Source organism: Notolepis coatsorum (genome assembly GCF_963971535.1).
Source record: "Notolepis coatsorum genome assembly, chromosome: 2".
In the NCBI taxonomy this organism is placed as follows: domain Eukaryota; kingdom Metazoa; phylum Chordata; class Actinopteri; order Aulopiformes; family Paralepididae; genus Notolepis; species Notolepis coatsorum.
Genome location: NC_140166.1, coordinates 196,490,438 through 196,516,834, shown reverse-complemented (window position 1 = coordinate 196,516,834; position 26,397 = coordinate 196,490,438). Strand labels below are relative to the sequence as shown.

Here is a 26,397-nt window from a genome sequence, read left to right as displayed (position 1 = left end):
ATAATATAATACCCAGATGTCGCACCACAGGGGGTGCCGCCGGGCATTTATAGAACTTAGTAGTTATGATTTGATTTAGCCCACATGGGGGCGAGTACGATATCTCAAAGGCAAAGCGCTGACAGTGACATGACAGCACATCACCAGCCGTGAGCTCTGTTTCCCAACGCGAGATGGCGATATGATGATGAGAAAGTAAAAAGCTCTAGTCTATTCGATGTTATTGACATGCGTGTTGCCCAGTCAGTTGACGATATAATCAAACAACCCATACCCCGCCTACCCATCCCCACCCCGCCTCCTCCAATGTACAGTTTCTTCGTCAAATGTATATGATACTCTTTTTGTATCAACAATACTGTATTTGTAAATCTGGTATGTCATAGATGTAACAGTACTGTCTCTGTATGTGTATGTCATATATGTTATGATGAATTGAAAATGGGGGACCCTGATGTATTGTAAACAAGACTTTCGTCTTGTGTGTATATTGAGCTGTATTGTACCCATTCTGCAATCTGTTAATAAAATGTTCAATCAATCAATCAATCAATCAAAACATATTTGGATATGATGGTCGCATAGATTTCACGTTCGTTTTGCATGGAGGTAACTGTTTTCGTGAAAAGACTAATTGGGATTTTATAAAAAGATGCCATGGTAATAACAAGTCTGCAGCTGAAAGCCTGTACGGGGGTTTGGCGTCACAGCCTACTCGGTTACAATGTTGCAAGAACATGATGTCGGTGTCTTGTCCCGCCCATTATTCTAGCTCTTGTCCAATCACCAGACTATCTGTCAATGCAGCTATTTCAAATATCAGAACTAAACTGTTGCTGTATATCTGTGACTGTGAGTTTCTCGACTAAATGGTGATCTCTTGCGGTGTTTGGATATTTGCGGAGCACGTGAGCAATGTAGGTCGTATCATGTTAACGTTTGGAGGACATGGGATCGCGTTATAATAACACCGGTTTAATTTTGGAGGATCATCATCTCTTCGGTATGACTATCTATGAAACTGAAAATAGCCTAAGTATTCCGCGTAATGATGACTGTTAATCACGTATGGCAATTTTTTGTGTGTGACATCACCATGAACTTGAAGTCTTCTCTGTTAGCGGTCACATCATAGACGATTCGCTGAAAAGCCCTCAGGTTGCCTGTAGTACAAACGATTGGCATTTTTGTCGAATCATTTCTTATTGGAATGAATGAATGAATGAATGAAAACTTTATTTAACAGATTGCAGAATGGGTACAATACAGTACGGCTCAATACATACAATTGTTAAGGGGATGCAGACCTGAGAAAGACGTTTGTCTTGTTTCCATCAGGGTCCCCCATTTTCAATTCATATAGAAACAAGACAGTCTACTGAGCGCTGCCTACATTTTGCTACATATTTTGAAAATGAGCGGGAAGTAGACTTAATAAATGTCAGCGCATCTTCTAAATCCATTATTCTTTATTTTTTACATTCCGATGTTTCCCCCAGTTGTGGCTACGGATTGGACAAAATAACACGTGCGTTGGCGCGTTATTCAGTCATTTTCATGTGCTTCAGTGAGCTATGGATGATCGAGAACTACAGGGGAAAGCCTCTGTTATGGCTTTTCTACAACGCCCAAAAAATGGAATAGGGACCGCACTCGGGAGAAATCGTTGTTTTTATTTGTATATGCACAAGTTGTATATCGCCCTAAATTAAAGTAAGTTTTATCAAATGCCATATTTTTCAAAATTGTGTCCCCTATGAGCTAGACTAGACTACCTAATGTTTAGATTAGTTATTATCAACAATATAAATAATAATATATAGCTTATACCCGTCCCTATACCTACTACATTTCCAGCCAAATGCAGCCCTTGCATTTGATCATCATTGCACGTACAAGGGGCTTTCCTGCAGTAGCCTATCTGTCAACAACTAAATGTATCGATAGGCTGCCATTCTAAAGCTGTTCAAAATTAATTAAAACAAATCTGTAACATACGTTGATAAAAGTAGAAGAGACTTAATCTTTTTCAAGGTAAATGTATATTGGCTCTTGTAGCTGATAGTGTGATTGTATATTGTTATATTTCTTTGTATATCGTTCAAGCCGCTGTTTATTCTGAAATAATAATAAAGTCGTAATATAGCACGACTGAGCTAATAAAAACAAGGTAAACATGAAAGTAATTTTCAACATTATTATTACTAGCCTATTGTTACCGATATTCTCTCATCTTTAATCACATTTTAGAAATCTCAGGCTGGAACTTTTTCCAAATGAACAGGCCTGCAGCAAGCCTAACTTTTAGGGGCCCGGCCTACTGTAAATATAGCTGGCTACTGCATGTCTGAATTCAGTTGGCCATATTCTCAGTTAAATGTATGGACGACTCTGTTAAGAGATTAGGGGGAATCTGACTAAGTCTAAGACTATACGGTACCCGACTGATACCCATACAGAAAATAAATTGTATCAATATCAACATATAATATATATTTTTTTGCCATAATGTGTTGCGACTGCGAGCCCATGGCAGAGCCGAATGGTTATAAGCTTGTTGACGTCAATTGAATGTGTCCATACATTTATGAAATATAGCCTTATATGAGGACCAACTTTTTCAAATATTTGTTTAATTTAAATAGGGAACGTTTACACTGTATTTAAAGATGCCATTTAAAAATATATATATATTTCCATAATATGCTATATCATGAGAACATATTTAATTATTTTCTGCATTGGGTGGATTTAGGGTAAAGCTACTTTATAAAAACCATTTCAGTCACGAGATAGGGACGATGTGCACCTCCTTGTCTTGTTGTCTCTTGCCACGAGACAATAGATACATTAATCGTGTGCAGTGTACTCAGTGGGCAGCTGTTCTTAATGTTTTGTATCAGTAGTCTCTTCACAGGTAATGTGTTGACATTTTAACTAGACATTAACTGAGTCAAGTGATTATTGTCTGAATATTATTCGTTGATGAAATAGGCCGAGCCATATACCTTCAAATTGTCTGCAGTGGAACTTTGGGCAGCCATCTTACTTGGCCCAGAACATAACTATTTTAATGGCACTCAAATCTAAATGTTGGCACTAAAAGTGTATGAAGCTCATTGACCAACATGCATTTTTCAAACTCATGAGTGCATTGTGTGACATCGCACTCTAACCAAGTGGCATTCATGCATTGCAAATAGATATAGTAGATAAAATAGAAGTGTAACTTTAAAATGTATAACTTGTATCACTTTGAAAATATTTTCTTTTTATGAATTGTCTAAATGGTATAATACAAAAAAGATTGCATGACATGCAGTTGTCATGTCTGTTCATAGTGTAATAGCAATTCTACCTTAATATATTCTATGCCTGCAAACTCCCACCAGTCCCAACCAGCCTATCACAATGGACCTTTAGTGATAAAGGCAGTGGTGTTGAAACCTTCTGTAATATAGAATCAAAATCACTTGTCTCATTCTTCTTCTTTCAAGAATGGCTGAAGGCTCACAGGCTAACAAGCTCAGCAACGCATCTGCCAGAGGAGATTTACCTGAAGTCTGGTCTTTGCTGGAAAATGGAGCAGATGTAAATGGCTTGAATATATATGGAAGGACTTCATTGCAGGTTGGTAAGCTATTCTTCCTCAAATTAATGACTTGGCCTATAAGGAAACTTAAAAAAAAGTGTGCTCATATAAAATTTGAATGTGTAAATATTAGTATCTCCATGCAGTGTTGTAGACAATATTTGTCAGACGAAATCAGTTAATTCAGTTAACATAATGAAAATATATTTTATAAACCCTTTTCTGGTTATGAGAAACATATACATATTCTTAAATTATAATCACAAAATAATATTGCAAGCATTACAATACATTAGTTAATGGTGAATGGTGCATTTATTTTATATAGCGCTTTTATCCAAAGCGCTTTACAATTTAGGTTCCTCGTTCACCCATTCACTCACACGTGCACACACCGATGGCGGAGGCAACCAAGGTGCCAACCTGCCAGGGGCGAAACTTTAGTTTGAGCAGTGGGGGGACACACACACACACACACACACACACACACACACACACACACACAATTATTATAGGATGAGAAATATGCATGTGCATGTCCTTGCACAAACGCACACATCACAGAAAAACGTACCAGTCTACAATACCATTTCTTCAGCTAATGTTACACCCTGCAGACTCTCCCTGTCACTGTCCTCTGTCATCGCCTGCTCCTCCTCAGGGTCTGCTGGCGGCTATATGAGTTCACAAACATTACTGAATTTTTAATATGATGATAATAATAACCTTGATCTTGCAATATGTGCCATGTTTATTAAGCTCAATGCACAGACCAGTATAGTATTTATAAGTACAGTATTATTCGTTATATTATTCGTTAGTATACCTGCTGCACAGCAGCACAGACCAGTATAGTATTTATAAGTACAGTATTATTCGTTATATTATTCGGTATACCTGCTGTACTTGTATAATGACAAAGTAATTCATTCATTCATTAAAAAACTCGATTTTCGTGCATTTAGCAATGGGAATTAGCTCGTCAGCCGTCAGGTCAGACTGATCCTGTTCATGAACTCCCTGCTAATGACTATTCCTTACCGTTTCATCAGCTAACACATGATGTCGCTGCCTGCTCGTGTTGTTCTGACTCGAGAGACTCAGGGGACATTGAATGAATGAATGAATGAAAACTTTATTTAACAGATTGCAGAATGGGTACAATACAGTACGGCTCAATACATACAATTGTTAAGGGGATGCAGACCTGAGAAAGACGTTTGTCTTGTTTCCATCAGGGTCCCCCATTTTCAATTCATATAGACATTTATGACATACATAACATACATGACATTTATGGCATAGGGACATATAGGTATTTAGTACTGATACATTTGTGACATAGGCGGTATTCAAATATACAGTACTGTTACCCCTAGATCCTGACAGAGTATATACATATGATGGGGAGGGGACTGTACATTAGGAGGGGGTGGGTGGGTGGGAGGGGAATATACATACGGCGGGGAGGGAATATATACATGCGGTGGGGAGGAGACTGTCTATTAGGAGGTGGTGGGGGTTTTGGGCATTTACGGTGGCCAGTTTCGAATTGCAGCCTCCCGTAGGTGCTCTTTAAGGGCGGTTTTGAATGTGGGCAGGGATTCACATTCCTTTACAGCTTTGGGTAGGGCGTTCCACATTGTTGTGGCATAATTGCGAAACGTGTTTAGTCCCTTGTTTGAGCCGAATCTGGGTTTAACATGATTTGTTGAGCTTCCTCTGGTGTAGTGGTTGTGGTATTCACTGACCTTTGGGAAGTATTTTGACATGTACATGGGCACCCCGGTCGTATAGTGTATCTTGTAGACCAGGCCCATTGCAAGTTGCTGTACTCTGTCGTCTACTCTAAGCCATCCTAGGTTGGCAAAGTGGGCAGGGGTGAGGTGGGTTCTGGGGTTCAGGTCAAGTAGTAGTCTGACCAGTTTGTTTTGTGATGTTTGTAATTTTGTTTTAAGCGCCTTTGAGGTGCTTTGGTACCATGAGGTGCACGCATAGTCATAGTACCCTTGAATGAGTGCTCCTGCCAGAGTCCTCAGGGTATTCTTGTTTACCAGAGAGGAGATCCGGTACAAGAATCTAGTTCGTTGGTTGACTTTTTTTATTACATTGGATGCCATTACGAGGGGGGTCCGTGATTTTTCTATATTTGGTGGCATCCACGGTCCACCACACGTTTTTTTTAACTTGGCTTTTTTAGGAGGAGGCGGCATTGTGTTAAATATGTGTACAGTCAGTCAGTCACTGTGCCCGGGCCGTGTCTCTCACACACAAACAGTTCTCCGCTGTCTGTCTCATTGCAGTCAGTGTGACACAGACCCGACGACTCGCTGCCTGAGTAGGGTATATCTGCAGAGCCGCAAGCCCAACGTCTGGGCGGGGCTTCGGGGCTTGTACTCTGTTTGAGGCGGGACTTCGGGGCTTGTACTCTGTTTGAGGCGGGACTTCGGGGCTTGTACTCTGTTTGAGGCGGGGCTTCGGGGCTTGTACTCTGTTTGACTGTGCGTGGGCGGGGCGTCGGGGCTTGTACCTTGTCTTGTTTCCTGTAAAACCCGGAAGTAGTCAGTTTGTGCTGTTTATTTTTAACCCTAACCTTAACATTAACCCTAACCCTAACCTTAACCTTAACCCTAACCCTAACCTGCAACACGGAACACAGAAATGCAAATGCTGTCGAGTCCTCACCCGCCCAGACGTTGGGCTTGCGGCTCTGCAGATATACCCTATTGCGCTGCCTTGCTCCTGGCAGGTGAACTTGAGATGTGATTGGGCCAGCCAAGTGTTATTTAATAGTATAGACCAGGGGTTCCCAAAGTGGGGGTCGCCAGATGATAAATATATATATATTTTTTAATGTTGTTGTATGCAGTCAGGCCACTGAACTTAGAAGCAAGCCAGGCCAGTGTTTATATAGTTGCAGCAGCGCAATAGTTAGATAACCTAGGTGGGGAACAACCAGGAGATCACTGCAACTCACACAAGTTGGAAAACTATCTCTCTCTCTCTCTTGCTCTCACACACACACAAAGGGAGCCGCATGTGATTGGTGGAGGCGGGACCCTTACAAAAAACTGTTGTTGCTAATCATTGACACATGCCTGTAATAACCCCCCCCCAGAAAAATCTACTTTGCATTTGATATATTGCAAATATATGCCATCACACACACTGGCATTTAAAGGGTTCGAATTATAAAATGAATATGTGGTGTTATGATCAGGGCTGAAGTTGAATAAAAGATTGTATTATTTTAAATCTCTGACATTACAAAAAAAACAGAAAATCCATCCAAATCAGTGTTGTTGCTAATCATACATGTGCTAGCCTGTTTTTTAACAATAATTTGTGATGCCATCACAAACACTGGCATTTAAAGGGTACAAATAAAATAATTCCTGCACCAGAATGCAGGAAATGAAGTCTTTGTAACAAAGAATTTCCTGGTGGGGGACCGCCAGACCCCCTGCTTAAAAAGTGGCCTGACTGGCGCTATATTTTGCACTATATTTCCTGGCCTGAATGATTTCCCCAGTCCGGCCCTGGTTAAAAGCCTCCAATGCTTATTAGTGTGTGTGTTTGAACGTTTGCATGTTTCAACCATACATTTCCATTTATAAAAAAATAAATAATAATAATTATATATATATATATTTTTTTACCTCCTATAATAGTGGGGGTCGCAGCTCTCTGACACCGTTATTTGGGGGTCGCGGCCTGAAAAGTTTGGGAACCCCTGGTATAGACCAATGCACCGCTGTTACTGCTTGTGGGCGGTCTAAAGGGAGCTAGCAGCCATTTTCCGTGTGGTCCAGTGCTTGTCGACTCTCCGTTTATTATCGTGTAACATTGTTTTTGGACGGTAAAAAAGTGCAGGGGACAAAAACTGCCTTCTGAAAAAGTGCCTGGGACATGTCCCCCGTTTCCCCCACGTTAATTACGCCCCTGCCATTGGGAGCAATTAGAGGTTAACCGTTAGTGTCTTGCTCAAGGACACATGGACACGCTGCATGCCCTGGGAGGAGCGGGAATCGAAACGGGAACCGAAACGGGAACCTTCTGACTACGACCACTGTACCTCCTGAACCGTCGCCCCTAAGTTAAATCCAGGAGGACTCAGGAGGAGTCATGCTTGGACTTGATACCACTGTCCCCAAAATTGCAACAACAACTAAGGAACAGCCAGCCTGTTTCTGTCTCAGAAACCTGTTTCCGGATGACCATAAAGCCTACAAAACATCCACCTGCTTCGTACCTTGCCGCAGGCCATCACCACTTTTGTTTCTCACAGAGACCTGGCAGCAGGATATGGATTTTTTTCCATTCATTGAACTATGAATGACAGAAACTTCATTACCTCCCCCAGACTCACTGGTCGTGGTGGTGGCCTCGGAACAAGGCCAAGTAGGCCTGCGTCATGTCGTGACTCGTGAGGTTAAGTTTGTTAAACTGGCACGCAAACTTAAAACCAAAGGTGACCAGACTATTTCAGTCATATAGTACCTAAATTATGGAATTAGCTACCCTGTGAAATCAGGTCGGCTGATGGTGTGGAGTCCTTTAAACAAACCTTTTTATTGATTTAATTTGATTTAATTGATCATGTATATGCGGTGTAGCGTTTGTATTTTACAAACTTTCTATTTATATGTGATGTAACGTGTGTGGTTATGTTATTTTTATTAACTTTTTACTGCCTGTAAAGCACTTTGTGATTTTAATCCAGAAAAGCGATATACAAATACATTTACCTTCTATGATATTGAGGGCATTGTAGTTTGTCTTAAACAGGGAAATTGGGTTGATCAGGAAATGGTGGCTCTATCCTTTGAAAATGCTTGTTTCACAACTACAATAATTCACTGTTATTACATTCATGATAATGTGTTACAGTATACACACCTGCAGTCCTGCATGGATTTATATTGATTTGGGGCTATTCAATTTATAAAATGCATGCAGATAACCTTAATCTGAAGGTCCATGTTGTGCACACCTGCTTTAGGTTTGAAAATGTTTACACATTTTTATACAAACATAAAAATAAATACCACAATTACAAAAAGGTCTATGCAGATGCATATGCCACAAAGATACCTTGCTTTATCCTATTATCCTATATCCTATCCAACTATTTGACCATGGTCTTCTTCCTAAACATTGCAAACATATGGGAGCTCTATAACATGCAAAATGTGTGTGTGTGTGTGTGTGTGTGTGTGTGTGTGTGTGTGTGTGTGTGTGTGTGTGTGTGTGTGTGTGTGTGTGTCTGTGTGTGTGTGTGTGTGTGTGTGTGTGTGTGTGTGTGTGTGTGTGTGTGTGTGTGTGTGTGTGTGTGTGTGTGTGTGTGTGTGTGTGTAATCTACACTGTAAATGTATGCATATAATAAATTAAGAACTTAAGAACTTCTACTCATGTACAATAGAGAGCATCTTGACCGGCAACATCACCTCCTGGTTTGGGAATAGCACTGCAAAAGACCAAAGCAGACTACAAAGAGTGACACGTTCAGCCGAACGCACAATCGGAGGGGGGCTCCCCACCCTCCAGAACATTTACTACAAGCGTTGCAAGGGGAAGGCTAAGAGAATTATTAAGGACTCGAGCCACCCGAACAACTGCCTCTTTGAACTGCTGCCGTCAGGCAAGCGATACAGGAGTCTCAAGGCGAGCACAGAAAGACTCAGAAGTAGCTTCTATCCCCAGGCCATCAGGCTGCTAAACGAACAATGAATGAACACTACACAACAACAACCACCAAACACACATAGCACACACATCCACACGCACACACTCACTTTAAACAAACACACTGTAGCACCCACTACACACACTTTATAGCACACACCCACTTTAAACAAACACACTGTAGCACCCACTCCCCACACTTTATATTTATGGATGAAGGATTGCACTACAACTCGTACACCTTACTGTAAATTGTACCTAAAATTGTACCTCATCCCATTTCTGCTTTGCACTAGATAGTACTGTACATTAGTACACTGCATAGTTGTGTATTGTATATTATATGGTAACTCAGAACATTGTACATATGTCTATACCAAACAACTGTGACCTCATTTTCTTCTTCTAAATTCATGCTATATTATGTTATTATGTTATTTGATACTATCTTGTCTAGCACAGTCTCTGGAGCGTAACAGTAAGAAGCATTTTGTATGAAAGTATTCTGTACTTCTGTATGACAACTATTAAAGAACTAAAGAACTAACTAGAATTAAGCCAATGCAAACATTTTACTTGAAATTATGTTGGACAACTCTAAACTGTACAAATAAAGTCTACTCATATTTTCGACAATAACATTTTTATTGGACTAAGGTCCCATTTCCCATTTAATTGATTCAACAACAAAAAAGCCCAAACCATATATCTTCAGAATATAGTAGCCATATTAGCCTAATTTAGGCTCTGTGTTATTTTCTTCAAAATACCATATTCTTGCATGACTTGTATAGCCTGGTCTGCCACAGCAACTTTTTGGTTGGCCTATAGGCAAAACAAATGTATGCATATCCTAATAGTGCAGAGTAAAAAATTATGACAAAAACACTATGAAGTCCAAACATTTTTAAATAAATGAATGCAACACTGCAGACATATACCCCACGCGAAGGTAAGGAAAAACTCGTTTAAGATTTGTTTATTAAGGACAATGCAAATTAATGAACATCATTTACATGAGTGTATGCATAACATCACAGCATGATAAGGACGTAAATATGCCGGGAATAGTAGGGCTAATTTCCACCCGTAGTCCTAACATAACACAAAACGGACCATACAACGTTCATTCATAAAAACTGACATCACTGACATGACCACACTAACATGACATTCAGTCAGTACAACATCCATAATGAGTGCATATTTGGCTGTCTAACAGCCATTTCCTGAGTTGGCCCCTAAAGGTGGACAGAGTGGTACATTCCCTTGGGGACCGGAAGGCTGTTCCATGTTCCACTTCCCTTTATCGATAGAACATTTTTGCTGAAGGCGGTCTTTCTAAAATGGACCTCACAATCCCCTCTGGTGTTTGACCTAGTGGCTAATCCAGTGTTCCTTTTCTCGTGGATAAACTCCTTGAGAGGGGGAGGGGCTAATCTGTGCAGGCATTTATATACAAAGCAGGAACTTTTATAACTCTGATGTTTTCAAAATTTAAAATTTGATGCTTATCCAGGATTTTACAGTGGTGGTATGAGTACTGTTTCCTGTCATATTCATATACCTTCAATGCTCTGTTGTAAAGTTGTTCTATGGGTTTCATGGCTGTGGCCCCAGTAAATGACCAGTTTAGAAGGCAATATTCAATGTGGGAGAAGACCATACAGTGTAGGTATGTCTTTGCGGCTTCAAGTGTTTTTGTTTGAAGTTGGAAATGTTGAAGTTGATGGTGTTCCTCACTTTCTTTATGTGTTTCTTAAAGGTCAGGTTTGAGTCCAAGATGACCCCAAGGAATTTTAAGTGGGAAACAAGTTCTAGTTCTTCCTTCCTTCCCTCCTTCCTCAGGAACAGGGACGTGCACAGGTCTTTAGAGGGGCAGGTGCTCAAAGGCTGAAAAGGGCACTACACTTGTGTGTATATATTAACCGAGCGCGCAAGCACGATTTTTAAGGGCCCTTTTCGGGCGGGAGGCCCCCTTTTTATGCTTTTTGGGGGGTTTTGGTGATCAAATATTGAATATTGATCTATAATAATCAGTGCAGGAGCTCACTTATCCTTGAAAGACACTTTTATCACTGACTTAAAAGGCCCATACATCTCCATAAATGTTCAGGGGGGAGGGAATAAGTGCTTACCCTACAGACCCCAAGAAGTGCTGTATATTCTGTATTGTTTAATATAAATGCATTTTTTATTCCAATCCCGATTTGTATTTGAGATTCCCAAATCCCATCGGACTTGACTTCTTCGTGTCCCTCAATGAGTGTAATACCAGCATTCAACTGTATGCGCCACAGTGGTTTCTATCATCATCATCATCATCATCACCACCCACGCTATGCATAAAATATATAGGACCGCGGACAGGGCCGCCTGGGAGAAATGCGAGGCCCTGTGCGAGATTTAAACGCGAGGCCCCCCTAAAAGGTCTAAAAGGTCATTTTTTTCAGGCTAGGCATGATACAGTCAACATATAGCAAGAGAGAGAGCGAGAGAGAGCTCCCGTTCTACAGTCAATATACAGTGTTATCGCTGCACAGACCCGGCAATGCCCCTGACCCTCCACCAGAGCAAGGCCAGAGAGAGAGAGAGAGAGAGAGAGAGAGACACATTGGAAAGAAACAACCCAAAACCAGAGCAAATTGAAATGCTATTTGGCCCTAAACAGAGAGTACACAGTGGCAGAATACCTGAGCACTGTGACTGACCCAATACTAAGAAGATCCTTGACTAGGTACAGACTCAGCGAGCACAGCCTAGCCATCGAGAAAGGCCGCCATAGGCAGACCTGGCTCCCAAGCGAAGACAGACCCACTGCACACAAGATGAGGTGGAAACCGAGCTCCACTTCTTAACAACCTGCCCACTATACCAAGACATACTTCCCACAAATTGCAAACACCCAAAGAGACTTTGAAAACATCGACAATAACTCAAAACTCCCATACCTACTGGGAGAAATACAAGAATGTGAAATAAAGCCCATTTGAATTGAAGAGAGAGAGATAGATAGAGCATGTCTGTGTGTGTTAGAAAGAGAGAGATAGAGAGAGAGCATGTCTGTTTGTGTGTGTGTGTTAGAGAGAGAGCATGTATATGTGTGTTAGAAAGAGAGAGAAATATAGAGAGAGAGCATGTCATTTTGTGTGTTAGAGAGAGATATAGAGCATGTCTGTGTGTGTTAGAAAGAGAGAGAGAGAGCATGTGTGTTTGTGTGTTAGAGAGAGAGAGCATGTCTGTGTGTGTGTTAGAGAGAGAGCATGTATGAGAGAGATAAGCAAAGATGAGCCCCTAAAGGATATTCAACGTTTAATGGAAGAACAAAACAGAAGGAAAAGATAACTTCACAAAGGCAACATGAATATACATAGATCCAAAAGGACAAAGATCAACACTTAAATCCAAAGAGAAGAGGGTCTATACCAGAGAAAACAAAGTAGCAAGGAGCCAATGGCCGACATCAGCTAAATAGGCTAACTGCAAATAGAGTAGCCAGGTACTGACACCAGGCCACACACCGTTAGCTACTACAACAGCTAGCCGGCCCGTTTGGCTCAATATAACGTTAGCTAGCCGGCCCGCTTTGGCTCAATATAACATTAGCTACAACAGCTAGCCGGCCCGCTTGGCTCCCGAGAGAGAGAGAAAGATATATCCACGGCGGGAATAGAATAGAGTGCATTAAAAACTCACCAAACGTCCAAGAGGATGGAGACAACCGCGTGGAGTTGACGAAGTTCATCTGCCGAATGACCGTCCTCTTCATCTTGGCATAACAATGCTGCACGCGCTCTCTCTAGGTTAGCTAATGCTAGTTAGCCTTTAGCTAAGCTAGCTACTAGCCAACATCATCATGGCTATCCCGACTGAACCACACGTTAGCACTCGATATTATAACGTAGCTAAAGCTAACTAGCTGTCCTTGCCTTTAGATAAGCCGACATGGCTAGCCTGACTGAACTGTCTAACATGCAACAACTTTCATCTTCAGTCCATCTGCCGAATGACCGTCCTCTTCCTCTTGGCTGGCATAACTAAGCATAACCTCCAAAGCTCCACGCGCGAAATAGTCAAACGCAGCTGACGCACGCCGGCGTACACATGATGTAACCCCTCCATTCGTTGAAACCAATAGTATGTCTGCTGCAGAGCCCCAGAGCTCCAATAGTGAGTATGTCTGCTGCAAAGCTGCAGAGCCAGGAACAAGTCACACACATTCTACAAACGTGTCTAATGTGAAATATATAAGCATATAAGCAAAACTAGATTTTAGGTCTGTGATGAAAAAGGGCCTCGCGGGAAGGGGGGCCTCGCAATTTTTTTTAAATTAAAATAAAAAAAAATAATAAAAAAAATTACAAATAAAAAATATTTTCTTTTTATTTTATTTTGTGCAAGGCCCCCCTTCCCGCGAGGCCCTGTGCGACCGCACTGCTCGCACACCCCCTGAGGTGGCCCTGACCGCGGAGAGGCACGCTGAGGATGCCGTGCAAACTGCAATGGAATATGGGGCATCTCTCTCTCTTTACCTAATATTTTGATTCTATCCTGACATTTTTCAGTTGGAAGAGCAGTCTATATGCGTAACGGTAAAAAAAAAAAAGGCACACTTTTTTGATGAGGCTCAAAAAGGCAGGTGCTCAAGCACCTCTTGGCCTCTATGTGTGCACGTGCCTGCTCAGGAACACATTTGACCGCTTGATGGTTTCTGGACGCTTGCTAAAGAACATGCACACAGTCTTTTTCGCATTAAGTAGGAGACAGGTGCTGTTTAGCCAGCATTGTACCTTGTCTAGTGTGAGCCTAGATGTAATCAACTCTATGTCCTTGCCCTGTGTGTAGATGACTGCGTCATCGGCATACATCTGTACATTGAGTTCGGGACACACATTTGGCAGGTCATTGATATACAGGGAGAATAGCAGGGGCCCAAGGATTGATCCCTGAGGGACACCTACAGGGTTGTCTAGATATGGGGACTTGGCGCCATTGACCGTGACACATTGTTTTCGGTTTGATAAGTAGAATCTAAACCACTCTATTGTAGCAGCTGAGAAATTGAAGTGAGTTAGTTTGGTTAGGAGGATATTATGGTTGACACAGTCGAAAGCCTTGCTAAGGTCTAAGAAGACAGCACCAACATACTTGTTGCTATCTAGTGCACTCTTGACCTTTTCAACAAACAGACAGTTGGCTGACTCTGTTGACTGAAGGGCACGGAATCCAAACTGCATTGGGTTAAGTGGGGTGGGGCCCAAGTCGAGATGTTTAGTCATGAGATTCGACACCCACTTCTCTGCAACTTTGGATATGACAGGAAGTATACTGATGGGCCTATAATTGGTCACCAGTGCCTTGTTGCCAGATTTAAAGATAGGGGTCACCGTGGCCTTCTTCCAGGATGATGGAACTTCCCTGGAGGTGATTGATTGATTCACTAGTAGAGTGATGGGTTTAATGAGTGCATCAGAGTATGTTTTGAGGAAATCAGTGTCGAGCCCGTAGGCGTCCTTGGCTTTGGAGCCTTTCAGAGCCAGAATGATCTTTTTCACTTCAGGCTCTGTTATCTCCTCCAGTTCAAAGAGGTGCTGGGTGTTGGTTACTGGGTTTGGTAGGATACTGGAGGGGGCAAAGTGTTTGGTGCTGTCTAGAACACTATTTAAAAAGTGTTCGTTGAGGGTGCAGGCCAGTACTGTGGGGTCTTTAACTAGTATGTCATTCACATTCAGTTCTAGGGGGTCTTTTTCCCGATTGTGGTGTTTGCCTAGGAGTTTATTCAAGGTTTGCCAGATTTTATTTGCCGTTCCCTTTTCCTGCTTCAATTATACTAATAAAGAAGTTTGCTTTGGCCTTTCTGAGGGTCTGTGTGACCTTGTTCCTAGCATGCGTGAATCTCTGTCTGTCGATAGACAGTCCAGACTTTAAGCTCTGTTTGAGGAATGAGTCCCTGTCTTTCAATTGCTGTCTGCAGCTGTGATCTAGCCATGGGAGGTGGGTTTGTTTTTTGACTTTTTGGCTCCCCTTCCTAGAGAAGGAGGCCATCGTCTCCTTGATTTTTGCTGTGAAGAGGGTGCAGTATTTCTGTGGTATTGAGGATAGTATTTCCTACCAGTCAAGCTTTTTCACTGCATCCTCAAAGCTCTGTTGCAGGTTTTTTGGGATGTAGTTTGATGAGGTGGCAGATTTTTTTGGATGTTTTTAGAAAGCGAGTTTTATTGAGTTTCCTGGTGAAACAGATGAAATTGTGGTCAGATATACCGGTCAACATGTTGTTGGTCTTAGTGATTCTATCCGGTTGGTTGGTGAAAACTAGGTCTATTTTGGTCTGGGAGGTTTTGGTAATTCTAGTTGGCTGTTTGATTATTTGTTCAAAGCTGTGGGCATCCATGGATTGTTTTAAGTTCTTTCTAGCCTGTTTACTGTCCCAATTGACATTGAAGTCACCTAAAACCACACAGTTAAAACCAAGTAATAGGAAAAAATTCACCACAGGCAATGTGGAGGAGAGAAACCAGAAGGGCCGTTCAAGGGGGGATCTCCCTTCTTAGATATCGGTGATAAAACAGGCGAGACAGTTGGTAAGCATGCATACCCCTCATAGGCCAAGGCTTCATAAATGTTGAAAATAGGCTTTGAATTTGGTTATAGCTTCTTCTTGTTCCTCTCCCTCTTCTCATAGGTGGTGAAACTAGGCAGCCCGGCCGTTGCTGAAGCTTTGCTTAGAGCGGGAGCTATTCCCGACATGCGAGATTCCGTCCTCAGCCTCACCGTTACACACGATGCTGCACGCGGCGGTCATGCGGACACAGTGCGCGTGCTGGTTGACCACGGAGCAGATGTGAATCTTTTGGACGACCGCGGGAACCTTCCATTGCACCTGGCCGCAAGAGAGGGCCACCTGGAGGTGGTCCAGCTGCTAATGGGTTGTACTACAAACCCTGAAATGGGCAACCTCCAGGGCGACACACCTCACGACCTGGCTCTAATCTACCACAGAATGGACACTGCGCAGTACATTGCGGAGTACATGGCTTTATAATTATCAGTCAGTCCGTTTTCGTCAGGGAATGCGACAGCGTTAGCAATCTGTTGTGCATGTTTTTCCATTGGGTTTATCTTATCAGGAGGGGAAACCCTTGCGAGCACGGGGAGAACATGCAAACTCCACCTGGGTACCTGGCAACCCGGCCACCTGGTCCCCAAGCGGGAATCGAACCCTGGACCTTCTAGCTGTGAGGCGACAGTGTTAACCACTACACCACCGTGCCACCGTATACTGAGTATTACTCAGTCAGTAATACAAATTTATATATTTTCTATATCCAGTTTAATCACCTGTAGCCTACATTGTATATTGTACTTTACTGTTACATTTGCACTCTGGTTGGATGTTAAAACTTATTTTTGTTGTACTGTACTTGTGCTGTATAATGACATTGAATTTGAATCTAATCTCAAACCAATGCCCTTGAACTTCACACCCAGGATATGGTGTGATTCAGCCCTTGTGCCATATACCGGGACCAAGTAATGTGTAAATGCCCTTGGTTGCTGCTGGGCAGTACCGAGAGTGGGAATGTCACTGGAGTTACCAAGTAGGGAGCAGGGCGTAGAGATGACTTCTTCCCAGGGTCCCTAAACTTCCTGGTTGTTGTCAAGTGATGGGGGAATAATCTTGTTAAATAAGAAATGATAAGAAAGACACACAACAGGATGGGTGCTGGATCAAAATTCAACTGATTCAACTCTGCAAAGAATAATCTTGTTAAACCTGGTCAGGTTCACCAACGACCTACTGATGACAGCTGACGCTGGCTCTCCTTCCCTCCTCATCCTCCTTGACCTCACAGCAGCTTTCGACACCGTCGATCATGACATCCTCCTCGACCGTCAGACTATCAGACTCTGTCCTTGATTGGTTCAGCTCTTACCTCACCGGGAGAACGGAGTATGTCTCCTTGGGAGAGGCAAGGTCTGACACCCATCATGTCACCTGTGGTGTCCCACAAGGATCAGTCCTCGGCCCCACCCTATTTACCCTCTACATGCTCCCCCTTGGCTCTGTCATCAGCCAGCATGGCATCTCTTTCCATTGCTACGTTGATGACACACAACTATACATTAAAACGGACTCTCCCCCATCATCTGCAGCCCTGCCATCATCATCCACATCATCCACCCTCACTTCCTGCCTGGAGGAGATAAAGTCGTGGATGAAATCAAACTTCCTACAGTTAAACAGCTCAAAAACAAGCCATCCTCATTGGTACCCCCCACCAGATCCAAACTTCCCCCATCACCAGCATCTCCTTCTCAGGCCATGACCTTCCCCTCTCATCCACCGTCACCAACCTTGGTGTAAAAATGTACCCCCACCTAAATTTCGAGACCCACATCAAACACATTTGCAAAACCTCCTTTTTCCACCTCAGGAACATTTAAAAGATCCATTCCACACTCACCCTCCCAGGTGCTGAAAAACTGGTCCACGCCTTTGTCTCCTCCAGGCTGGATTACTGTAACGCACTTCTCATCGGGATTCCTAGCAAGAGTCTCCAGAGGCTCCAATACATCCAGAACAGCGCTGCTAGGATCCTGATGAGAGTGCGTAAGTACGACCACATCACACCCATCCTCCACTCACTTCACTGGCTCCCCATCACCACCCGGACTGAATACAAAATATCCCTTCTGACCCATCAATGCATCCACGGAAATGCTCCCCCCTACCTCAAAGATCTCCTCACCCCAGAACCCTCCACCTGTAACCTTCGCTCCGCCAACACAAACCGCCTCCTTCCCCCCAGGACCAAGCTCCTTCTGCTCGGCTGCTCCTCGCCTATGGAATGCCCTCCCTGACTACCTCAGAGCACCACAGACCGCTGCTTCCTTTAAAAGAGAACTTAAAACATACCTCTTCACGAAAGCCTTCCCTTAGTTTTAACCTTTTTATACATGCCTTGTGTGTTTTATCCCTTTTTTATGCTTTATGTCTTGTTTCTTTAATTGCCTAATGTTTTTAAAGTCTGTTTTTACTCTGTAGCACTCTGAGACTTGGTTTCCAGATATAGAGTGCATTATAAATCGAATGTATTATTATTATTATTATTATTATTATTATTATTACATCCAAATAGGTTTTACAGTATTCAAATGTAGAGCGTATGCTTTGAATCAGAAAATGTACCCATATCACCATGGTTACTGTCATAGTGTCCTAGGAGAATAGTTCCACTATTCATGACATCATCGCTAGAGTCTGGTCTCTGGTGCTCAGTTTAAGGAGTAACTCTTCGTATTCACAAATCAAATAAAAACAGAACTATACAATATTATAGAAATACAAATAACATGGGAGATCTATTTTCGGGAAACATCTGAAATAAATATGAGTGAAATGTTATCCTAATTCCAATTATTCTATATGAATCTATCTATCTAAACTAAAACAACTTGTATAATAAAATAACTGAACATTTCTAAACCAAGGTTGTTATCCAATCTCTTTCTAGACCCCTTGAATTGAACCAAAATGCCCCTGATCCATGAACATCCATTTCATGGTTTGGTTTTCTCCTTTGAAGTTTGCTTAGCAACCGTGCTGTTTACCATAGCAACCTAGCACCCAGTGCCTGCAACATTTGTAGGATACCGTCTGTAACGGAGGTTCTGTGCATGTTCAAGTCGGTCTTACCCACTGCAAGTAGAATTGTGAATACTTTACTGTTTTTGGTGGTTAGTGACAGGATCTAACGTAGAAAATCAAGAGATGAATCATCAAAGGGAGAAGGCAGCGGCCTGCTACAAGGCTTTTATGCTGAAAAATAGCACACAAAGTAACCTTAACCTGTAAGTATGTGATCTATTTTTGTAATATTTATTTGTGTTATATGTTTGTGTCTGCATCTGGGTTCTGGCTATAGTTCAACCGTTACAATATTTGCAGGTTCCCGGCTGTAGCTGTACGCTAAGCTTTGCTTGCTTCATATCACAGCCAAGTTCTCACAATTTCAATGGAGAGTTTGTCTGTTTACCGGGGGCTGACATCTTGATTAAAACGTAAAACCTCTCCATTTAATTATTTTTAGAAGTTGGACCATTTCAACAACATCGTGGTAAGTGTTTGACAAATAAGTGGCCCGGGTTTTATGTTTAGTTAAAAATGACGTACCGTCCCATCGCCCCAGAAATCTAAAGTTAATTTCATGTTAATTTGCCTGCAATCGCGTAGCCTACATACCACAGAACAGTCTTTATTGCCAAGTAAGCTTGAAAATATAAGGGATTTGTCTTGGTCATATGGTGCATCATACACCCGGGAACCAGTAGCTATAATGTAACCTGTTTTATCTCATCCATGGGATAAAGCCTGGTAAAGCACTACGGCCGAAAGTGTGTATGGGGTAGAATTTCCGGTGTATGTACTTCCCCTGGAAGCTGCCTCCGAACGGACCAAACTTTTCCCGAATCCTGTCGGCAAACAAGCTAGAACGTCCCGGTCATGTAGTAAATTCTTCAGGCAAAGCAATTGCAGTGGCTTAAACGAGGAAATATTGTGCACTTCACATGTTTCTATAATTGTTTTGTCGAAACCGGAAAGCCTGTAGCCGGTACTTCCTGTACTTCCGTTTGCACACTTTAGGAGGCATAGCTTTACCAGCCTAGCTACTTATAATGAGAGTCAACGTCATAGTTTGCTTGCTGACAGATCATGGGCCGCTGTTAACATAACATTTGCATTAAGTTAACCTCTCAGCTACGCATTTTTGCGTAGTGAACAGATTCCAGAATGGGTAGGTTGTCAAAATGGACAGGGGTGGGTTTTAGGAGTAAGGTCAAGCAGTAGTCTGACCAGTCTGTTTTGTGATGTTTGTAATCTTGTTTTTAGTGCCTTTGAGGTGCTTTGGTACCATGATGTGCTCACTGTTTAACAGTCCCAATATTTCATGTTACAGCTATGACCACCTTACACAGTTACTGGTCAAGGTGATGGACGAACGTCCACAAAATGTGGTGGATGTGATTGAGGACATGAGCCTTGACGTGAAGAGGGGGTACCTTGAAGACAAGCAGAGTACTCTGAGAAACGTGCCGCTCTCTCCAGCCGCAGAGCTGTCTGCCGAGCAGCAGCAGGTGTTGTTTTCCCGGGCGGTGCAGGAAGAGGCGGACCAAGAGGATGAACTGGTAGCCATGATGCACCCACACTCATGTTAACGTTGCATGGCAACTGTGTCGATCACAGTTGTCCCATGGTTATTATGAGTATAATGAAGTGCTGATATTCAGTCTAGTGCTGAAATGCAGTATAACAGCACGACCTCTAGCGTGATATTGCTTTTATACAACAGTTATATAATCACAATTTATAATAAACGACAACAGATTATGATTTGTTTGTTTATTTAATCATTTATTTAGCTCCGCCAACAATAGTTCCACAGCTGCGCTCTTGAACCTGGACCGTTGCCTAATTAACGATTATTAACCCACTTAGACCTAAACCGCCTGCTAATAATACATTATATAGCCTGCATACACACAAATGTGTTTCCCGGTTTTAATAGAACACCTGTGTGGCGGAGTGATACATATAATTAAAAGTCCCAGTGCTGTTATACTGAATATTAACAACGAATATAACTTGTGGAATGGCTCTTGTCTAATCAAATTACTTGGTTGGAACTAACTATAAGTTGCAATATATTCATTGTAATATTATTTGTGTCTTGTCTTTTATCAGGTTGAAGCCAACCACCTCCCCAATGTGAGTGAGATTGGCTTTTACTTTGAGCAGGCTGGAGTTGGCTTGGGCCGGCTGGAGATGCAGAGGGTGTTCCTGGCTCTCAGGCAACTTGTGGACTCCACGCCCCTGCAGGGCTGCAGACTCTGGGGCAAGATTCTGGGAACAGAAAGCAACTATCTCGTTGCTGAGGGTGAGTGCATGGATGGGGAGGAGGAGGAGGAGGAGGAGGAGGAGGAGGGTGATGAAGACACACCAGAGGACGGAGAAAGAGAGATAGAGACTCGGGATGACGGTGACGAAGAGAACAAGGCGGTGGAAGAGGCAAGTCTTTACTTAGCAGATTGAATAATACATTTGAACAAATACACTTTTTGGCATAAAACCCTGATTTTGTATTTGCATTGTTGCCATGTCTGATGATCTTGAATCTTTTTTTTTAGATTCATCCTCTCCCACAACCGACCTACAAGCCACCACCTGTGGTGCCAAAGGAGCCCAATGGCACAGGTGTAAATAAGTGTGTTTACTATGTGTGCAAAGAGCCTGGCCTTCCCTGGGTCAAACTGCCCTCCGTCACACCTGCACAGATCAACGTGGCTCGCCAGATCCGCAGATTCTTCACCGGCAGACTGGATGCCCCCATTGTCAGCTATCCTCCTTTCCCTGGAAGTGAAGCCAACTATCTGAGAGCACAGATCGCCCGCATCTCCGCCGGCACTCAAGTCAGCCCCCGGGGGTTTTACTACTTTGGGGAGGAAGAAGAAGACGAGGAGGAAGATGAGGCACCCCGCGAGAACTACGAGGAGAATCCTGAATTCAACGGCATTCCGGTCCGTACAATGGTCGGGCAGCTGTCCAACTGGGTGCATCATGGTCGGCACATCCTGCAACAGGTGAACCTCTGGACGAGGCCACGATAACTCACCCTGTTGTGGTTGTGTATTGTGAAGGTCATGACAGCTTTGCTTGCCAGTGGAGGAACACTCACTTTTAATTGCGGCTATACTTGGTCACTTTAAGATTTGATCTTACCTCAATGTATAATTATTGTGCATTGTTGTATAGTGTGCTTTGACTCATGCCAGTGCCAACGATGAATTTCCATTGTAATGCGACAATCTAATCTAATGGACAATAATGAATAAAGTAATCTGAATGTGAATCTGAATCTGAAATTATGAGGCAATAAACAGGATTAAGCTTTCCAGCTCCTTTTATTGGCCTTAATGTTTACATCCAATACAAATAAATGATCTTCAGCCGTTTTAATAATCATACATCCGATTATCATGTAGCCTACCAACAGGTATAGTTACGGATTATCATGTAGCCTACCAACAGGTATAGTTACAGATGATCATGTATATTTACCAACAGGTATAGTTACAGATTATCATGTAGCCTATCAACAGGTATAGTTACAGATGATCATGTAGCCTACCAACAGGTATAGTTACAGATGATCATGTATATTTACCAACAGGTATAGTTACAGATTATCATGTAGCCTACCAACAGGTATAGTTACAGATTATCATGTCGCCTATACAGGTATAGTTACAGATTATCATATAGCCTACAGATTATCATGTCGCCTATACAGGTATAGTTACAGATTATCATATAGCCTACAGATTATCATGTCGCCTATACAGGTATAGTTACAGATTCCTTCAAAACAACATTATTCCCATACAATGTATTGAGAGGAAAGAAATTCTATATCAGCAATAAGGTCAACCATAGTATTATAGCCAATTCATTATAGATCTAAAAACTGTTGGAAGGAGGCGGGATCAAGTGGGAAAACATGTGTGTGTGTGTGTGTGCACCAAACAATTAGCAGGATTTTCTGCTGTGATAGGTGGTCAGGCCTGTGTGATGACAGACGATGCTCTTTGTATCTTTAAATATCTTGTATCTTGGTATCTTTAAATCTACTGTTCTTTAATTGTAAATACCTCCTCTAGGGCCGCTGCACTTGGGTGAACCTCGCTGCGAAGCCTGAGGATCATGCGGAGGACGAGGGAGATGAGGAGGAGGAGGAGGAGGAGAAGGAGGAGGAGGAGGAACCAGACAAGCCTGATCCAGAGGTGGGGCCACACCTCCTCACCCCCCTCTCTGAGGACGCAGGTCAGTCTCTGGACGTTTGCATTGCTCTCCTGGCAGTGGGTGCTCTCCTGGCAGTGGGTGCTCTCCTGGCAGTGGGTGCTCTCCTGGCAGTGGGTGCTCTCCTGGCTGTGGGTGCTCTCCTGGCAGTGGGTGCTCTCCTGGCTGTGGGTGCTCTCCTGGCAGTGGGTGCTCTCCTGGCTGTGGGTGCTCTCCTGGCAGTGGGTGCTCTCCTGGCAGTGGGTGCTCTCCTGGCTGTGGGTGCTCTCCTGGCTGTGGGTGCTCTCCTGGCTGTGGGTGCTCTCCTGGCAGTGGGTGCTCTCCTGGCAGTGGGTGCTCTCCTGGCAGTGGGTGCTCTCTGGCAGTGGGTGCTCTCCTGGCAGTGGGTGCTCTCTGGCAGTGGGTGCTCTCTGGCAGTGGGTGCTCTCTGGCAGTGGGTGCTCTCCTGGCAGTGGGTGCTCTCCTGGCAGTGGGTGCTCTCCTGGCAGTGGGTGCTCTCCTGGCAGTGGGTGCTCGGGGGCAGCATGTTCATGGGGGTTTACTTTGTGTGACTTTCAGAGCTGTTGATCACCCCTCCCTGGACTTCAACGATGTCCACCACCCTGACCTCTCAGCATGCAATCGCTGTACTGCGTTCCAACCTCTGGCCAGGGGCGCATGCCTATGCTTGCGGAAAGTAAGGAAAAGGAGCAGAATTCACATTTTCTGAAGTTGTTATCGTTTCATATCTTGTTGGTACACTGTAGGTATATCGGAGTTCAAAGACAAATATCTTTTTTTGGTTTAGGAAGTTCGAGAACATATACATCGGGTGGGGGGTGAAGTTTGCAGGGGAAGAATACACCCCTTCTGTTCTACCAGAGACACAGAGAGAATACCCCAGTGGAAAAGATATAACCGAGGAGCTGGACCCCCCTCGGCAACAGGAGCTGGACCGGAAACGTAAAGCGATCTTAGAGCAGCGAGTCTCAGTGGAGGACGAGATGGAGGACATGGACAGTGGAGAAGAGGAAGAAGAAGATGATGATTGAGGAAGAATATGAATGAATGAATGAATCTTTATTTCAAACATGATAATTATTTTTTTTAAAGACGAACAATTTGCTAATATCATTCCTTTATATATATTCTTTTAAATAGAGCAATAATTCTGCTTTCCTTCATATTTCTTTCTCAATATTGATGAAGGGATTGATTCAAACAGTGATTCTTTGTATGCTATATACTTCATGTTGATTGAACCATTGGGTCTCATTCCCGAATGGATTTACGACAAAAAATGTCCTCTTAGGCAGATTTCTGCCCATTTAAGACATATTAGGGCTGGTAGCGCGATTTCCCAAATTTTCCTGAGATCAGATTTGAGCGTGGCTGAGAGCAGATTTAAGAGTGCTGAGGAGCACATTTATGATTGATTGACTAATTGAACATTTTATTAACTTGACAGACTGTGTTCTCATAGTGATTCCTTCATGTCAACGCTACAGGCCTCCTTGGAATTAATTACTTAATCATAATTAAAATAAATATGACAATATTTGTACTATAAGAAATTACGCATTTGATGTCGGAAAAATAAATAATATGGATTCATCTGATCACAGGGCAGCTGGATTAACCATATTTGAACCAGCTATTTTGGACAAATGTATAATTACTTTATATTCAAACACAATTATGCAATTATTGTGAAATGATTGAAAATTATAATTATTTAATGCCTTCTGTGGAATTTGTATTTCTTATTTGTTACATATCTGGTTTAATGGTATACAATGGGACAGACCTTTGTTTGATATAAACCTGCATTCCTTCGAATATATCATTAATCAATTAAACTTATATTGAAATACACTATATAGCCTATACACCAACACTGAAATGACAGTGGATAAATAAATAAATAAGAACTAAAGCTAATCGGTGGAAATAGACTGCATTAATATTCCATAACAAGTCTTGTGTGCACCAGTATGGCCTACGTGTCTGATTGATTGATTGATTGATTGATTGAAAAGTTTATTAACAGATTGCAGAATGGGTACAGTACAGTACAGCTCAATACATACAATTGTTAAGGGGATGCAGACCAGAGAAAGACTTTCGTCTTGTTTACATCAGGGTCCCCCATGTCTGATGAGTGAACGGTATAGGCTTGATATATTCTGGTTACTTGTTTCATTGGGATTTGGTGGATGCTGTATATGTGTGCTCTGCCCTACGTGCACTGCAGTGTGGGTACAGTCTGTATGTATGCGGACTGTGCCTGTGCTGTGCGTGGGGCAGAGCATGTGTGTGGTGTCTACTAGATCCTAATGAAACAAGTCATTAATGTAATAGTGAGCCTATACTGCGTTCATTCATTACGCCGTAGGCTATATATATAGCCTAAGGCGTAATGAATGAACAGCTTTGGGTAGGGCGTTCCACATTGATGTGGCATAATTGCTAAACGTGTTTAGTCCCTTGTTTGAGCCGAATCTGGGTTTAACATGATTTGTGGAGCTCCCTCTGGTGTTGTGATCGTGGTATTCACTGACCTTTGGGAAGTATTTTGACATGTACATGGGTACCTTGGTCGTGTAGGCAGGGTACCGTTTACCTCAAACCATTGACCTCTAAGTGGTATGTGGTTATGCTGCCTCTGATCACATTCTCTTGAAGTTGGCAGGCTTCAAATTTAAAAGTACATAATCATAAATTGTTTGCAATGTTTTCTATGCAAAATATTTGTCTTCAAAGTTTTTAATTTTTTTCCTCGACTTTTTTCTCCCATCCCACTGTTTTAGTCGTTCCTGGTTGTTGCGCACCCCCCCTACTGTTGGTCCGGGAGGCCGGAGACTATCACATGCTATCCTCTGACACATGCGCAACCAGCCGGCAGCCAGCCTGGCAGCGCATTCTCACTGGGAGAGTGTAACGTGTGAAGGTCACACTACCTCCCTCCAGATCCTTCCTTCGCTGAGCAGGCGCCCCGACCGAACTGTAGGAGTATTTTTCTGTTTACAACGCCCAGGACCCACCCATCAGCTTTCCTACCCCCTAATACTGCCAATTGTATTAGTACGGACGACCAGCCAAACTGAAAACAATGTGGAGCTGGATTCGAACCACTGCACCACCTAGCCACCCTTTTTCTTCAAAGTTAATAGTAACTGATGGGTTCAGATAAATGCAGTGGAGTAAAAAGTACAAAGTTCCCTAAAATGTAAATACATAAAGTTCAAGTACCTCAAAAGTTTACTTAACCATTTCACTGCCACA

At 42.7% G+C, this 26,397-nt stretch overlaps 2 protein-coding genes across 2 annotated transcripts; both read left to right on the top strand.

Annotated features, from left to right (window-relative positions):
- Positions 1-3,498: 3,498 nt before the first annotated feature.
- Positions 3,499-16,320, top strand: cdkn2c (cyclin-dependent kinase inhibitor 2C (p18, inhibits CDK4); the record flags this gene model as incomplete). Its single annotated transcript, XM_084308454.1, has 2 exons — positions 3,499-3,630; positions 15,961-16,320. The coding sequence occupies 2 exons, from the start codon at positions 3,499-3,501 to the stop codon at positions 16,318-16,320; spliced, it is 492 nt and encodes a 163-aa protein (XP_084164580.1).
- Positions 16,321-19,050: 2,730 nt separating this feature from the next.
- LOC311223681 (radial spoke head protein 4 homolog A-like) lies at positions 19,051-24,401 on the top strand (the record flags this gene model as incomplete). Its single annotated transcript, XM_084308453.1, has 7 exons — positions 19,051-19,130; positions 20,237-20,465; positions 21,022-21,324; positions 21,465-21,917; positions 22,995-23,157; positions 23,692-23,809; positions 23,921-24,401. The coding sequence occupies 7 exons, from the start codon at positions 19,051-19,053 to the stop codon at positions 24,162-24,164; spliced, it is 1,590 nt and encodes a 529-aa protein (XP_084164579.1). The 3' UTR covers positions 24,165-24,401.
- Positions 24,402-26,397: the final 1,996 nt, after the last annotated feature.